Below are 18707 nucleotides of genomic sequence, written 5' to 3' on the forward strand. Positions count from 1 at the left end.
ATTCTCATATTCCTTGGGAAAAGAGACTCTGTGTCCCATGAGCTCCGAGTATCTTATCACATGCCTGCCTGTAGGGGATATAAAAGCGGTCAGCAGATCTAAGTATGTACATATTAAACATTTCAACAGCAACAGGCCTTGGGAATCTGGTTCATGGTGCCTTTGAAATACTGGGTATGAATGTTTCGTACATAGAATAATGTACCAAGAACTTGGAGTGACAAATTAGATTTTTTTCATGGGCAGGTACCTTTGAGATGGGCTCTGATATTTTAAAACCTGTCACTAACCATTCCAATCAAATAAAGTAGTAAAAGAACAGATCAGCCGATGTTCTGCCCCCGACAGCAATCATATGATAGTTATGTCTGACCAAAGCTAGTGACAGTCTCCCTCTGAAAATCGTACGATCGGCAATACATGCAGAGATATTACCCGCAGCCGACAGAAATCTTTTAACCTGTCTGATCGACCAAACGACCGATCACCGCCGAACGAAAAATGTCGGAACTCACATAGTTCGAAAATCGTACGAATCCACAACTCATACGATCGGATCTTTGCGTCTATGGCCAGCTTAAGGCTTGTGCCAGTCATACTATATTAAATAACACAATTTCTTTATTTCTTAAGCAAAAAAAGTCAGCACTCGTGTACCCACTGCTGTAGAGCAAGCCACCAGTAAAATACTGAACCAATAGAGAATTTTCCATGACTACACAGCAACAGTCATCTGTTCCAAAAATAGCCAGTGTTAATGAAGAACTAAACTGTAAAAAAATTAATATGGCTAAAAATGACATTTTATATACTTCTTACAGCAGCTTAAAAGTTTCAATTCTCAATAGCAGCAATGATCCAGGACTTCAAACTTGTCACAGGGGGTCACCTGTGACACTCACATGCTCAGTGGGCTCTGAGTAGCTAAGCTTAAGGGTCGTAAAAGTATCAAGCAGAAAATTAGGTTTTTACAAGATAGATTATTAAAGTTTCTGTGCTGAAATATAGTAATTATCGGTATTAATTACCAATCAGCTTTATGTTGTGCCATTTACATGTGCATTGAAGCAAAAGATAAGATGGGGAGCTACTGGGGCATTTTCAGAGGCACAGATCTTCCCTGTTATAGGGCTGTGGTTGCCTTAGGCTGGTACAGAAGCCCAAAACATAACATAGAACATTTGCAGCCTACTTCTTTAGTTAAGAGTTAGTTCTCCAGTAACATTACAGAAAGCCATAAAATTGTCACCATTTCGATCTTGCTCACAAAGGTCAATCAAGTTAGGAATAACAGACATCAAAGCTACAGCAGGTCAATTGAATCAATGTTTAAACATGTTTAAAAGCAAGCATCTTATTGGCTGCTATGGGTTACTGCCCTTGGGCAAACTTAGCGCCATTTATTACATATGGGGGGTAGTTTATTAATGAAATTTTTTATGTAAAAGGAACCAAGAGATTAACAGTGAGCAGGAATATCCATAGAACAGCTTCATTCATTCACACTTGTTTAAAGTTTTTCTTATATATCTTATATTTTTCTTATATTGAAGTTTAAAGGTTAATTTTTCGCCTTATGCCTTTCTAAAGGAGCTCTGGGAGAGGGTTATTACCAACTTTGTAAACTGTTCTAGACATATACATTAAGTTCATTCATGTTATTCTTGTCCCTGTGGAGCAAAATCCCTGCACTTCATTAAAGGCAGCTGTTCAAATTGATACAATAGTTGCTAATATTCTACAGATATGCCTGAGAAATTGTATCCATTAAAATGTAGCAATTGCTACCATTAAATATAACCGTTCAGAATCACCGGGGACAAACTTAAAACTTTAATTTTGGAAAACCAGTAGAAAATAAAAAAAGCGGAGAGTAATTGAAAAAAAAAAAAAAAGTCTTTCTGGTCCAGTTTTGGAACGGGAACAACCTCTTTAAAGTTGACAAAAAAGGTGTCTGCCAAGAATATTCTAAAATCCATGCAGAAAAGATTTTTGCAGAAATCATGAGCAGCATGATTTGGCTGGTCAGTCTTATTGCCCGTCTGAGGCTGTGACTTTCCCTGCGTAGCCTGAAAAGGACTATGCTGCAGCCATCAGACGCTTGTATTGCCTATTACACTAGAGATTAATGAAGACCCATTTTTAATTTGAACAGGGGCAGCAAAAAAACAACAAAAATTCAAGTCCAAAGTTGCAGTTTACAGTGCAGGTTTCTCTTATGTTATCCATTGTCCCAAAAAAAAAAAATGGATAAATAAATGAGGGCATGCAGTTTTACATAATGCACCTTAAAGGGAAATTAAAGAATCAGATCATAAAAACATTGGCTAAAGTGCTCTACATAGATATTATTGGTTTCTTTTATTAGCTTCTTGATTTGTTTGAAAAAACCACACACACACACAATCTGTTTTGTGCTGTAACAAATGCTAAGATTCGAAAATCTGGGACACCCAAAAATTCTATTCTAGAGTGAGAGAGAGGGTATATATATATATATATATATATATATATATATATATATATATATATATATATATATATATATATATATATATATATATTCGGTTTCATACAGTTGATAACTAGAAGTGCTAAAAGTCACAATGATGTGCTTAACTGTACTAATGTGCTTTGAGTGCATAAATGTTTTTTTCAAATTCACATTTACAAGATTGAGGTCTCATGTTAAGCTCTATAATGCACTGTTGCAGCCCTGTCAAGTGCCATGCAATGAATGCAACAACCACATTTCCCTTTCCCACAGCCTTAGAATGCAGGAGTTGTATACTTTGCTTTCAAGATGTTCCATGCACACTGGTGAGGTTACCTCTGCTGAAATCTAATATAAAATACCCAATGCCACTTCAAGATTGTACCAAAGCAAGAAACTATATGGATGCAAAACAGGGCAATGAAATGATCCAAAGGGGCGAGAAACACCACAAGTAAAACCTCTTGTCTGACATTTCCACCACACGTTAGTGAGATTAGAGGTTATACATCCTGCCAATAATGATGGTATATTGTATCAGTCTGGGAACATAAAATAATTCATCACACAGGCTTTATTAGGGCTATTTCAAAAGTGCTGTTTTTACACCATGTAATGTAGTAATGCATAATAAATAAACCAGGGAAAAATAGATGTACCATTTATGGTTTTTATAGAAAGACCCCTTATCTAGAAAATCACAGGTCTCAAGCATTCAGAATAGGTCCAATAATAAAAAAAAAAATTACATATAAATATATATGGATCAACTGGCAGTTAGGCAGGTAAAAAAAATTCAAAAAAAAAAAAAGTTGAACGCGATGGACGTGTATCTTTTTTTCAAACCAACTTACTACTATATCTATATCGGGGAGGGGGTTAAAAATAGGCATATTAGGATAGCTGCATTAAGCATATTAGCACAGAATCAACAGTTCTTCCATGGTAACCGTGATAACAGAATACACAGGCTGGTTAGCTGCAAAAGTGCCAGGTAACCAATAGAGACCGCTCAGAGAGATGGCTAATGCAGGCAAGGCAGTAAAAACATCAATAGTTAAACAGTCAGCTTATATACAACAAAAAGTTTATTTTGCCCGTAATCTTAGTAAGAGAATGGATTAAGTGGAAACCTTTCCATCAGACACATGGGACATTACAAGAAAGGAAGATCTATTCCCGACATACACTTCCCCCCACACAAACTGTATGAATCAGCAAACTGACCATTTGCAGACATGGAAACTGCTTGTTGAAAAGAGTACCTGGGGTGATTTAATTGGCATCTAATCAAGTTTCTCTGTGGAGAATGCCTCCATCTATAACTGGCTATAAGCACTATGGAGTTTGGATGAAAATGCTTGTTGCAGTATAATTTAAAAACAAAACAAACAATACCCACAATTCAACTGTATGGAATTATGTCCTCACATGATATACCTCCACTGGGAATAAACTACTGTAAATAATTAAAGGATAAGAGAGTTTGCAATACTCTCCCCAAGCACAAGGCCAAATAAAAAGCTTAGCATAAGCTTCTTCCCACCTGTACCATCATGAATAGTACATGAGCTCGGGGCTGAAACTGGGGAGGGAACAGCAGGGATGCCATCCCTCAACTTTATTTCTATAAAACAGTATCCCTTCAAGGGAGATACAAGACATTTATTTTAATACCGGAGCTTACTTTTGCTTCTCCTCACTTCTGCATTCAAATAAAATAGAGATGTGAAAATGCACAAGTTAAGTGCATATAGAAGATAAAAGGAGAAAAGATTTCTGAGAGAGGAAGTAGAGATGGTTATACAGATAAAGTAGGTGGAGGCATCAGAATCCAGACACTCATCAAAGGCTATAGGAGGCGTCTTGAGGGTGTTACATTTGCAAAAGGAGGCTCAACTAAGTATTGATGTAATATCTCTGTTGGGGTGCCCACATTTGTGCACCTGCCTAAATTTGTTATGATGCATATTGCATATGTTCTGTTAACCCAATGTCACTGCTGAAATACTACGGTTTTCATAAGGCATGTTAAATATATATTAAAAGGAAGTTGCTTCTCAAAGCTCAGCCAATGATAAACAAAACAAAGAATTAAGAATTTTCATATGTATATATGAAATATATAGAATATGCTGTGGCTGTGTTGTGTTACAACAATACACAAACACGGGGTCGGAGTGGACCATTGGGGGGCCCACCGGGTTCCAAACTTCTGGGGGCACCCACGCACATGTGCAAACCTCGGTCGCATAGTTTTTTTTTTTGAGGGGGCCAGCCAATCGCGGAACATGTCTGGGCCTATGAGGGCTGGGCCCACCAGTTTTTTTCCTCATCCTAGTAGTCAAAACTCTTGACAGCCTGTCACCGCTTCTCACTGAAGGCAATGGGAAATGCTCAGCATATGGCAGATGCTGGCAGTTACAGACAGCCCTTAAAGTAAGCGACACTAAAAAATTTATATTCAAAATATTAACCTACATTAAAAGTTACATACAGGTCACTATTTTTGCAGATAGTTCTGCTTTTGTAAGTAATTACTACTTTAAGTTCCTAAACCTGACTGTTTTGCCAACCTGACTGTCCCAGTCTTGTAATTATCTAATGCTAACCGACAACTGCTGCACAAATATGGCAGCCCCCTTATAGAGGAACATGGGGGTAAGAAAGGTAATGTAAAAGCATCAGGCAAAATTTTTTTTATGGCAAAATGATAAATAACATTCAAAGATGATGGATATAAACAAAGGTTATTTTCTGGTGTCAGTATCTCTTTAAGTTGAGAGCATTTGCAGTTCATTGCCATTGCTATGCAACCATGGTTTTTTCAAAGAACATGTCTTATATGTTAACGAGCTTCTCTCATGAAACCCTTTTTTTTTTTTTTGGAACGGAGCAAGTGTGTGTTGCTTATAGAGGCAAGTATTAAACAAGCTACAACAGGAAATACAATGTATGTGCAAGCCCTAGAAGACAAAAAAAGAATGTTATAAAGTTAACAGTTTAGAAAATGGATAGATTAATGTAATACATGCCCATTTGTGGCCACACCCCCTAATTACCATGTTCATTTCACAAAATGTAGCAGGTTATGAAAGTTTGAACATTTGTGGTTTTTTTCCAGTTATTACAGTTTTGCTAATGAAGGTGAATTGCCCTTTAAACTATGAGTAACTTTTCCCAAGGGACCGGTTATCTTATATTGTTACAATTACTCATTTGCTTATCTTTAAATTGTCTGCTGCTCTGGCTGTTCTGGGCTCTCTGTCAAAAGCCAAAAAAGTTTACTTTTTCTGGCTGTTCAGTGCAGAGAAAAAACGAGACTTTTCCAGTACAAACAAGGGACTGCAGGTTGAGCTGTCAATAGAGGGACTGTCCCTCTAAAAACGGGACAGTTGGGAGGTATGTCCTAATGAAAACTGGTGTTGGTAATCAAGTAATGGAGATAGCACGACCATAGCTTTTGGCTGCAATATTGCAGAACAATTTATTAGAATCATCCCTAAACATCTGCAGCTCCCAGCCTGCTCACATGGTATAACATGCTCCAAAACAGGGAACAAAGGGCCACAATTACAGGCTTACGTCATTCACATTGGTTGATTGCTGGAAATTTGCCCTCTGCCTTTAATAAAAGAAATGTACTAGATTTAGAGTAGAATTGCATGATTGAAAGACAAAAGAAGTGCAGACAACCAAGCAGTTTACAGTACAGTAGCCATTCCCTATGGGTAGACTTCCTGCAACCAAGCAGTTATGTTTGTTTTAAAATGTATTTTAACAGTAGTAGCTTTTCAATTATGTGCATTTATGTTTGTGAGTTATATAATGGGTTACTAAACAAATCAAATGCATGCCAGGTTTAGAGTCATTTTTTGTTGAAGGTAGGCGTCTATTTACACGTTCAGTTTTTTAGCCTATGTATACAAAATAAAAATAAGTGCATAAACAATGAACTTTCATTATTCTTTCAAACATGGTTCAACAGATTGAAAGTAAACGGTGCTACAGGCCATTTCCCAACCCACTTTAAGTTCACAGCAACATGTTCACAGGTGAATGCAACCTTTCCCTTTTTATGTTCCATTGTGAAGTGTTGGCCTCTACTTTCAATACTGAGTGGCGCACAGATTCTCAGAAAAGCAGAGGCATTATAATAAAAATTTGTGGAATCAGGTACGTATTTTGCAAGTTCAGGTATTGTTTATGCATCTTTCCTACATGAACCAAACTGAAAGTTTCTATACTGAATTTCTATGCAGAGATGTTCTCTGCTCCAAGGTCCTTTAACAGAATATTGGCTCTGCTGCTCTCCACCCGAGTTTTGTAGGCAGGCGGAGAGAAGTGAATCTACTCTCTCCCTCAGTTTTGTACAACAGACACAGCTTCTGTCCAGTTTCGGACTGGCCCACCGGGATACCAGGAAAACACCCGGTGGGCCCAAGTGTCAGTGGGCCCTCCTGCTTCTAACCATTTGGCCTGTTTCATGGTCAATGCCTACTTCTGTATGGGAACAGAGAGGCTAAATAGATAAAGAATAATAAATAATAGAGTAGAAAGAAAAGAGACTTGAAAAATAGAGGTTGAATAAGGTGAGGAGAAATAGTTTGGAGAATGGGCCCCTGGATTAATGTTTTCTGGTGGGCCGCTGGCATCCCAGTCCGACACTGCTTCTGTCTAAGTGCAGCTACACAGAGCTGAGTTCTGTGTGAAAAACACAAATGCTAGCTTTTTTTGGGCTCTGTTCCATGTAGTTGCAATCAGGCGGAAGCTATACAAGGCTGCAGAAGAGAGGGAATGCACTCTGTGCGCCTAGGCTGAGAGAAGTGGCGATAATGCCCTTTGTGACCAGGGCCTAAAGGTGAGAATACATAGGACATAATAGTAAGGTTTTGCCTACACTGCAGTTGAAGTAAACATCAGGGCCGGAACTAGAGGTAGACAGAAGAGGCACGTGCCTAGGGCGCAAGGGTAGAGGGGCGCCATGCACGTACCTCTTCTGACGCCTTCCCCTAGTTTGGACCGTTGTGTCCAGAAGCTGCGGCAGCTGAATTCAACTGCTTGTGAGTCTGCGCATGCACACTATGCCATCGGCGCGGGCGCACTAGCGCTTCAGCGGCGCACTAGCGCTTCAGCGGCGCGGGCGCACTAGCGCTTCAGCAGCGTGAGGTCCGTGCGAGCGGGTTGGGGGTGACTTAGTCGGCCGGGTTGCCTAGGGCGCCCGGCCGACTTGGCCCGGCACTGGTAAACATTTCAAACAACCGCACATATGCAACTTAAAAATTATCCCTGATGACCTGTTGTATTGCACCCATCTATATTAATAGAAAATGCTTTATTAAAGCATCTCCTACCTGCCAACCCTCCCCAATAAAAGTGCCAGCCAAGTATGATGGGTAACGACCCAAGTAATCCACACATACAAAGAACTCAAACAAACAAGTCACTACATTAAGTTATGTGTAAGACAGTGAAATGACACAGTGAATAAAGAAGGAGTGCCGATATTTTACTAATGCGAGGTCTACTTTTAGACCCATTATGATCTATATCCATAAAAGCATTGCTAGGATTCTGTTCCATGGCAAATATTCCTTATATTGATTTATGGGAAAAGTTATATTGCTATATTTAGGAATTTGATTATCTTATTTACAAAGCAACTATTTCTTATGTAAACCTAACAGAATAAATTTCTGAATAAAAAGAATGAAACAGAAGGGTGATTTAGTCAAGCTGTTTGTTGACAGTGTGTTGAGAGCTACTGATCACCAGCTAAAGTTCTACTGGTAGATCCCGATCTACCTTTTGGGCACCCCTGGAAGAACGCATGAAGAAAATAAAACTGCTAAAATCTGTATCAAAGCAATACTGTGCAAATGAATATTAGCTGGTTTAGTCCAAAATGGTGGCTAAAAAAAAAAAAGTTTCTTATTACTATCGCACAAGAAGCATCTCATGATGGGTAAAAGCAAAGAGCTCTCTCAAGACCTATGTAACCTTATTGTTGCAGAAATATACATGTTCAATACTTATTTTCCACACTATACTGTATATTCCAGAGTATTATGATTATTAAATATCCCACTTAAACTGATATGAACTGCTTAAGTAATCATTTTGGTGGTAGTTTTTACTTTTAAGAAATATAAAGGTGCCTCACCTCCCAAGCACCTACTGCCTGCCTAGTACAATTATTATTATTTAAATAGCTACTTTAAATTATGCAGCACTTCAGTGATTACTCCTATCATTATCGTGCTTTGGTGCCTTAAGGCATGGCTTCTTGAGCAAATTTCACAAGAAATATATCTCCAGAAGTTCTTTAGTCCCTATGGAGCATGCTCCACATAGTGACTTTTGAGGCAGCCATACATGGTCAGATTTAAAACTGCTGCGTCCAGCACTTTAAGGCTAGGACTACACAAATTTAGAAACGCAGGCAGAGAATACGCTCACCTGCTAATCTGCTTGCACACAGACAGTCTCGAATCAGGTGCAGGCAGATGACGTGGATTTTGGCAAATACACGCGAGTTTGCATTTCACAGTAGATATCTGCTGCATCTGCTTGCACCTGAGCAGAGACTAGAATTCCAGGTGCAAATAGATCAGCAAGAGGAGAAGCTCAAGTGGAGAGCTGCCTAGTTTGGTCCTAGCCTTGGACTTCAGCAACTTACCTGCCCGTGTATGGAGCATACAACGAAGCTGCCCAAAAATTGGCCAGAAACCAGGCAGATTGGAAAAACCCAATGGCTCCAGCAGGTGTCCATAGGCCACTTATACGACCTGCCAACTTAAGCTCAACATACCAAACAACCTTTAGGCTAGGGCCACACGGGAAGATTCAGGGAGATTGGTCGCCTGGCGGCTAATTGCCGCGTCTTTGAGGCGACTAATCTCCCTGAATGGCTTGCTGGTATCTCGTGACTGGCGACTTTAGCGCTAGATACCAGCAAGCCATTCAGGGAGATTAGACGCCGCGATTAGTTGCCAGGCGAGATCTTCCTGTGTGGCCTAGCCCTTAGATAAGTTAGTGCCATTTTTCTTAATATTGAAGAGATTCTAAAGGTACAGTAATCCGATTTTAAGCATTTTGAACGTTTATTAAAGAGCTTAGGTGAAAAGTGTACTTACATACACAAATCTTAGGATGCAAAAATATAGAAGGCAACAGAATACAGTTTACTAAAGATGAACAGCCTTATAAGGCTTGTGACAACTATTGCTTCATAGGTTATTTACTCATGGAAGCCTATTTATTAAAGGTCGGATTTTAGTGGTTTTTGAAACCGACTAAACTCAAACCATGATTGTCATTGAATTTATTAAAAGATCCAAATAAAAAGTACGGAAAAAAATATAGAAATACCTCAAAAAATGTTAGTATTTTGGACAATTCTAGTGAAAAAAATAATAAACTACAAAAAAAAAAAAAAAATTTAAATTAAATTATTTTAAAGCAGTCCAGTCTGATGAGCGCAGCTCCCATTGACTTCATAGGACTTTAACCACTTGGCAAAGTTTTGCCTTTGAGGTTTTTGTGGTAATTAAACTTAATCTCAAATTTTTAGAGCTTTTTAGAAATATAGGAAGACCTCAAATTTAGGAAAAAAACATTGAGATTAAATGAGCCCCTTAAAGTTGAGTCAACTGGCAAAGCAACTTTGGAATCAATCCAGAAAAAGTGAACAATGAAAATCTCAAGATGGTTTCTCTAGCATACCCTTTGTGATAGGTATGGAAATGCCATTAGCTAGTCCCAGTGGTTTGTATCTGCTGTCAGGTCCATGTTTATTTTCAGCTGGGTCAGTGCGAGGTCGCAAGCACTAATGCAGTATTAGCTTCCTCATTGAGAATTATCATTAAAAGGTAAACACAAGGGAGTTGTAGGCACACTATGAAAACTATCCATTTCCACAGCCCATTTCCACAGCCCATCACCAGCAAAAATACATTATTTAAATGACGAGCAAAATGCAACGTGTGCCGCCACCCCATATATCTCATGTTCCCTGTGCCCACCTAACATCCCAGTAAAGTACATCAACTCAGAAAACCAAATCAAAGTGTAAGCACTCCCAAAAAAACTTGGTTAACTTATAGAGAATGCATTGCAGGACTGTCAGCGCTGCCTTTGTATTAGAACTATGGGAACATTCTGTACAAGGAAATAAAAAAAGTCAACTTGCATTTGAAAAAAAAACAAAAACCAATACTAATACCAAATAGGATTTACAAGATCATATAGAGGACACAGGAATGGGTTGAGTATTACACTGGAAACATTCTACACCTGGAGCAAACAAGACAATGACTCTATTGTCCTCATATATAGAAAAGGAATAAAGCAGCACAGACAAAAGTGGTTGAGGGGGGGAGTTTCGCTGGCGTTCCAGTAACAAGAGCCCAGTACAAACAGGGAGACAAAGGAAGAGCTGTGAAGGTGGCATTTATTACCCTACTGGGGGAGGGAAAGGAGATTAAAGAAGGTAGTTTACAGCATACATAGCAATTCATTGTGCAACAGTTCCAACGGTATTTACAAAAAGGAGCAAAACCAGGAGCCAGCAGGTCTATGCAACTCTGGTTTAGATTGGCAAAAAACAAAAACAAAAAAAAAACGTGAAATTATATTAACAAGCCAGGCTAAACCATTTACCCAGTTATTGATCACAGACAGCTTTGCTCAGGAGTGTGCACTGCTTTGTAGAATTGTGGGGGCTGTAGTTCCTTTAGTCCAAATGGACCAAATTGGACACCGTAGTCTAAATGCTTTAAAAGAAATAAATAAAACCCCTCTCATTTGAACTTAGGGCATATCTTGCAGTTAAACTACACCAATTAAAGGGATTGTTAACCTTCAAACACTTTTTTCAGTCAAGTTGGTTTCAGACAGTTCACCAGGAAAAAAAAAAAAACTTTTTCCAGTTACTCTCAATTTTCTATTTGTGACTGTTTTTCTAAAATTGAAGTGTAAAATTTCATTTTTTACCTTCTAAAAGCAGCTTGTGGGGGGGGGGGTCATTTTTGGTAGGATGTAGAGAGTGATATTCAGAGAATTTGTATATGGTTTGCATTTTTTTTTATCATTTGGAGTTTTGGAGTTATTTAGCTTTTTATTCAGCAGCTCTCCAGTTTGCAGTTTCAGCTCTCTGGTTGCTAGGGTTCAAATTACCCTAGCAACCATGCGCTGATTTGAATGAGAATATGGAATATTAATAGGGGAGGGTTGGAACAGAATGAGTAATAAAAAGTAGCAACAACAATAAATTTGGAGCTTTACAGAGCATTTGTTTTTAGACAGGGTCAGTGACCCCTTTTGAAAGTTAGAAACAGTCAGGAGAAGAAAGCAAATAATTCATAAACTATAAAAAAAAAAATAATGACAAACAATTGAAAAGATGCCTAGAATTGGTCATTGGAGAACATACTAAAACTAAAAGTTAACCTGAAGTAAACCACCAGCTGTTAGAATCGATACAATAATTGCTAATATTCCACAGATGCTGCTGAGGAATGTATCAACTAAATAAATCAAATTGTAACAGTTCAGAATGCCAATGGATCACTGAGCTGTCAGACAGACACGAGACAGGAACATTAAACATGAATCTTACATTTTGGGAAAACTGTAAAAAACAACAGATGGAAAGCAACTGGAAAAAAAGCCTTTGTTTATGGTGAACAATCTGAAAACAACTGAGATGGAAGAATTGTTGTAAGGTGAACAACCCCTTTAATAAGTGATTAATAGAAAGTAGGCTTTTTTCACCCAGATACATTTTTTTACCCAAAAGGTTTTCTTGGAGGCTGAACTAAACATCCATAAGAGTGGGTCAGCTATTCAGTGTGATTGACTACACTGTGCAGTAACTAGAACTATGCCATATCATACGGTTCACTGGCAGAATTGCCTCAGACAGGTATGGTATTTAGAAAGGGAATTAGAGTTGTGCAATTGAAAGTTATAGCATGCAAGGAAAAGAGAGCAAGATAATCAGCGTAAAACCAAGAGTCAGCTTTGCATATCAAAATTTAGGAAACAAAATGCAGATCTAAATACTGCTGGCTGTTCTATTGAATATCAAGTGCCTTAAGCACAATGGGTGCATTCTCAGGACTCGGTAGTGAATGAGGGGTGGGAGTTAATGGAGAATTTAAGGCTTTGAGGTCACTAAAGCATTGGGTTTTGAGAGTAAAGCAGATAAAAAGCAGTTTGCATAAACACCTCCGCTTGCAAGGCCAACCCCCACCTCACACTAAGGAATGTAGATCAGATCCCACGGAGAGGATGTGTCCAAATAGCCTATAAAAACTACAGACATAGGGTTACATGACATAGGGAAAGGGGACAAAGCACAAAAAGAATACACAACAGAAAAGCCACAGGATAAATCATCACACATCAGACATATATGCAAACCTAAACAGGTAAAGCAGAACTTCAGAAAGTTTGAGAACAAGTAACATGAGACCTAAATGTTAATAGGAAAATGAGGGTGGGATCAGCCTCTGCAGGTTAGCAAACTGGTGAAACTGAGCGCATGAAAGCACACCAAATATTCCTGTAATGTTTTTAACCTGCTCAGTCATTAACAGGGCACAGTTAAAGGGATCCTGTCATCTGAAAACATGTTTTTTTCAAAACGCATCAGTTAATAGTGCTACTCCAGCAGACTTCTACACTGAAATCCATTTCTCAAAAGACCAAACAGATTTGTTTTATATTCAATTTTGAAATCTGAGATGGGGCTAGACATTTTGTCAATTTCCCAGCTGCCCCTGGTCATGTGACTTGTGCCTGCACTTTAGGAGAGAAATGCTTTCTGGCAGGCTGCGGTTTTTCCTTCTCAATGTAACTGAATGTGTCTCAGTGGGACATGGGTTTTTACTATTGAGTGATGTTCTTAGATCTACCAGGCAGCTGTTATCTTGTGTTAAGGATTGGTTATCTGGTTACCTTCCCATTGTTCTTTTGTTTGGCTAATGGGGGGAAAAGGGAGGGGCGATATCACTCCAACTTGCAGTACAGCAGTAAAGAGTGATTGAAGTTTATCAGAGCACAAGTCACATGACTCGGGGGAGCTGGGAAATTGACAATATGTCTAGCCCCATGTCAGATTTCAAAATTTAATATATTTAAAAATGTAATATAAATAACAGCACTATTAACAAAAAATTTTTCCCATGACAGTATCCCTTTAAAGTCAACTTGCTTAGTTCAAGAATGACCTATCTGCATAGTGTGCTCTAGACACATACCCACTACCAGTAGGTATTGCCTATGTACAAAGGTAAAGCAAACAAGCTCTCCGGGGACAGTAGATACATAAGATGCATTGCATTTTACTACTCCCACAGCTGGTTTAGTATATATTATAAATTAAGTTATAAGTTGCTCATTTCATGCTCAACCAAAAGAACAGCAATTAGTCAACAAAATGTGGCCAAACATGGACTTTGGGATGCATCTTCTTAAAGGCCACAGCTTCCACTATTAACTTCTTTTCAACCCCCATGCTTTGGCAGAGTAAATCATGGCCACACACCCATATCAGTCATTGAAAGCAGAACAAGTTTTCTTAATAAATTAAAAATGTTTCATGTTCCAGCATGCTTCTCCCCAAAGACTCAACAAGAGGGAGAAATTCTGGAATATTTCCGGTTTTATTTTAACAATCACATTTGCACCTCTGTGTCAAGCAAGTCTCCTGAAAACATTGCAGCATTTCCAAATGATAATTACCGGATATGCTATTGCACCACCGATTGCAGAACTCTTGCCATCCAAATAAATGGGGAGATCTACAGAGCTATAATAACTTGTATGACAAACTAGAAACAACATGCTCCACTGCTATAGGCAAAAGCATATTGGCCTTTTTGATCCAAAGTTAAGAATTAGGCTTTATGTTTGCATAGGAGCAGAACCTGCATGTATCCAGAACCATGCCCCTAATCAGGTAGGGTAATAGAATGCTTACCTTTGCCTAGCTTTCTGCCCCTCTCCAGCTCCCTACGGTTCACAGAAAAAATGTATTCGGCAGAAGAAAATCCAGGCTTGCATCCAGAAACATCTGCATTTATGGAAGGCACAACCTTGAAGGAAAAAATCGGATCAATGCAGCTGGTATAACATATACACAATGTAGAGGCATGCAGGTGTTATCGGGAAGAAGTGTTTGAGGGTTAAAAATCAAGGGGGTAGATGTCTATTAAGGCCCATGGAACACTGCATGGGCATTACGCCAACATGTTTTTCACCACGCTCAAAACACAAGCCCCCTTTTTTTCACAATGCCCCCTTTTCGGACTATGAAGCAGGACACTCAAAAATTGCCAATGCTAGCAACATCCTGTTCATCCCTCAAGCAGCGCTGAAAGCATTTTTTAATTGCCTTGACTCCTACGATTTTCTCAAGAAGTGTCTGAACTTATTTTTGAACATCAATGGCATAAAAGAAACTTGCATGTGCAGCAAACACATCTACCATGGGAAATGTCGCAACTCTAGGTGAGGAGTTTGTAATGATGGCATTAAAATTGCCAGTAATACATTTTTAAAAAATTTCTAGATATGTATTGCATCAGACGATGCAGCACTCTTATTGTGTGCAAGAACATCAAGACAGCATTTGAGTTTGTTTATTACCAGCCATTGTACTGCAATAAACTTGTTATCCGCTATGCTGAGTGATTTGTACAAACCTGTATGGTTGTGTACAATACAGCAACTGTGCTTACAGATACAGTATAAATGAAATAAAGCAAACAAATATGTACAACAGCTTGGGACTAGGGAAATCTATTTAGCATGCAAATGCCATGATCAACACCAGGCATTTTTTTAATTTCCTGTTAGTGAAAACAGTTTTAAAAATCCAGCATATGTCCTAATGACACTTGGAATTCCTGTATGTAGAATTGATTTCATTTTTTTTGTATAAAAAATAAAAATCTGACTTTTGAGTGGGTCCCTATACTTTGAAAACATTGTGTCCATTCCAAGGAGTTGGGATATGCTAAATACATCACAAAAGATACCAGTATACTGTATATATTTTATACAGTATATGTATTACAGTATACAAATTACTATATATATATATATATATATATATATATATATATATATATATATATATATATATATATATAATACACAAAAGTCCACTACCAACCCCATATTGTTTTCACACATGGGAAGCAGCCAAAAGGTCCCACCATATACAAGCCATTTCATGATCAAAATGATCCATATAAGTAGGCATAGGTTTTTCTTTAAAGTATCCAGAATAAAAGCCCCCATGGGGACCGAAACATTGGATGCACACGAACTTGCACGTGAATAGGGCGGCGCCGGGGCTACAGAATGGGCTACAAACTGTCGATTAATTAAATTGTCCTCCAGGAACTGCCAGGCGGAAAGACAGTGAAGCGAGTCGATGTGATCCATAAAATGAAGAAGAAAATGCCGGCGGCTGTAGAATGCCAATTAGAGGAATGACCAGGGCCAATAAGAGTACATACAAGAGAGCGACAACAAAAAGCTACAGAAGTTTGTAGTCTCCATTGCAACTTAACTCCCGGGACCTCCCTTACATACTGGGAGTTACAGCAGGAGAAGCGCAGCCCTGGGGACTGGGAGACAAATGGGAAAAAAACAAAACACTACACAAGTAGCTAGGGCAAAGGATTCAGTATATACCTGTAACAAGCAAAGCAGTCCGCAAAGCCACACGCTCGCGTTTCTAAGCCTGGTGCCCCCCATGTGCGCCCGCTTGTGCACAGCCACCGTCCCGAACAGAAGCCTCATGCGTCCCGCTAAGCGCATCCAAACCGCAGCGCGAGCCTGCTAACTCCTTTAACTGGGGGCTGGACTCAGGTGTTACTGGATAGGCGGGGAACATACAGGTGCGCTCTTCTGATTGGCTTAGATGTTCCCTAACGTCCCCGCCCATCGATTAGTATGGCAACATAAAGTAGATCACGTGAGTGCGGTCTCTTGGCTGGCTGAAATGGATGTTGGAGTAGCCCTGGGCTGTCCATTAACTTCTATTCACTGGTTACATAGTCTGTGCTGCGTCAGCTACAACTTATCTGTGATGCTGTCCGACCAAAACATTCTCAGCTCATTTCAGTTTGTTTTTGCTGGGGAGGGTTGCATTTGCTTTTTATCTGCATGTGTTGGGTGGTTGTCATTACTAAGGATGAGTTATATAGGTATATGAGCAGGTAGCAGAGGCACATGTACCTAGGGGGTCATTTACACACACACACCCCCTCCCTACCTTTGTTGCATTTTATAATTGGCTGATATTGCAGTGCTGACACTGTAATTGCGCCTGGTTGGCAGATGGTAGGTAGGGTAGGCGCTTTATTTTAACCTTTTTTTTCCACTTTATTTTTCTCTCCTTACCAGCCAATGATATATATCAGGGTCAGAACTAGGGGTAGGCAGAAGAGGCCTGTGCCTAGGATGCAAAGGTGTTATGTACCTCTTCTGGCACCTTCCCCTAGCTCAGATCCTTCCAGTGTCGGACTGGCCCACCGGGATACCAGGAAAACTCGCAGTGTGCCAAGGTGTCAGCGAGCCCTCCTGCTTCTAAACATTTGGCCTATACCATGGTCATTCTCTATTTCTTTATGGGAATAAAGAGGCTTAATAATGGAAGAATAGAGTATAGGATTTAGATAAAAGAGACTAGGAGAATAAAGAGGTTGAGTGAGGAGAGGAGGTATAATAGTTTGGTGGGCCCTCAACTTAAAGTTTTCTGGTGGGTGGGCCCCTGGTATGCCAGTCCGACACTGGATCCTTCTGTCCCCCACCTCTGGCAGAGACTCTTGTCATGGTTGGACTGGACACGTGGGGGCCCACAGGGGCTGCAAAATGAAGGGCCCTCCTGGCAGGCCCCTGGGGGCCCCCCTCTCGATCTCAATACTCTAGTTCTCGGTGCCCAGATGGGCGAAAGACGCACCGCATGAACACAGAGTGCAACCCTGCCTGTTTAAACCTTTGCATGTACCAGCACTCTTCCGCGCATACACACAGGTGATTGTGCTCCCTACATCCGTTCGCTCCTCTTATGTCTTTGGTGCATGCCTGCGCTCTTCCACTCAGACGAGTGCACACGCTTGTTCACGCATGGGGAGGGGGCAACCCGGCTGACTTGGCCAGGCCCGGATTTGTGGAAAGGCCACCAAGGCACTAGCCTAGGGCGGCAGGATTTTAGGGGGCGGCATGCTGCCCAGCCACACCCACATTGGTTCAGAAACACTGGGGTGGCGTAGGAGATACAATAATATTTAAAATTTCCTGTACGTCAATCCCCATTGCTCTGGTCCCGATGATGAAAATTTGAGTGACTAAAAGGGAGGGGAAGGGACTGGGCGACAAATGACAGCGGGCCTAGGGACACCTGCTATGTAAATCCGGCCCTGGACTTGGCCCGGTATTGAGATATATATCTATCTCCAGAATATCCTTTGTCTTGTCTCTTTAACGTTTTATTGACCCCTGTTTGTTTCAGTAATGTATTGTTTCACTATACAGAAGTAAATGGGAGCTGCACTGATCCTGTTGGACCGTTTTTTTCATCAATTCAGTCTTTTAGAGATTTACCAATTTTTTTCACTGGTAATTGCCCAAAAATATATAATATTCAAAGGTTTTCCTATTTTTTTTAACTCATTGTTCAGTTTTTTTTTCAATGAGACTGTTGATAAATGGGCCTCTATGCAATTGTAAATACTAGTGAAGTTATTTCCAAGAACAATTTATCTATATCCTACATGCTACATTGCTGCATATATTGAAAGGTAGTTCTGACAACCCCGACCTCTCAAGCCTTACCATAAAGCAGGTTACCTTAAGGTAGCTGGTGAATAGTGATCTGCACCCGAAAATCCACAGGACTCGTGGGTTTGCACACAGGTGGGTTTAGGTTGAAATTTGGATGATAATTGCTGATTTAGGTACCAGAGTGTGGAACTATATCCCTGTACTTCCAAGTATCCTTGTCTTGAAACCAGAGGCTCATACAGAAGTAGTGTACAGACATAGCAGGAAGATGCGGGTCGTACAATGGCAATATTTTGCGGGTTAGGGTCAGGTGTGGGTTAAGGTTTTGTGGGTTAAGATTTTGTAGATTAGGGTCAGGTGCTGGTTGAGTTTTTCCCTGGCCTTCACATCACTAGCGGAGAAGGTTTTG

At 39.9% G+C, this 18707-nt stretch overlaps 1 protein-coding gene across 1 annotated transcript in view; it reads right to left on the bottom strand.

Moving 5' to 3' along the window:
• cdh3.S (cadherin 3 S homeolog) overlaps positions 1 to 16314 on the bottom strand; it is a 30250-nt gene extending 13936 nt beyond the window's left edge. Inside the window, 2 exon segments of the mRNA NM_001087477.1 lie at positions 14481 to 14595; positions 16205 to 16314. Coding sequence (NP_001080946.1) covers positions 14481 to 14595; positions 16205 to 16312 — 223 coding nt within the window. The 5' untranslated portion in view covers positions 16313 to 16314.
• Positions 16315 to 18707: the final 2393 nt, after the last annotated feature.

This window comes from Xenopus laevis, chromosome 4S (assembly GCF_017654675.1).
Source record: "Xenopus laevis strain J_2021 chromosome 4S, Xenopus_laevis_v10.1, whole genome shotgun sequence".
In the NCBI taxonomy this organism is placed as follows: Eukaryota; Metazoa; Chordata; class Amphibia; order Anura; family Pipidae; genus Xenopus; species Xenopus laevis.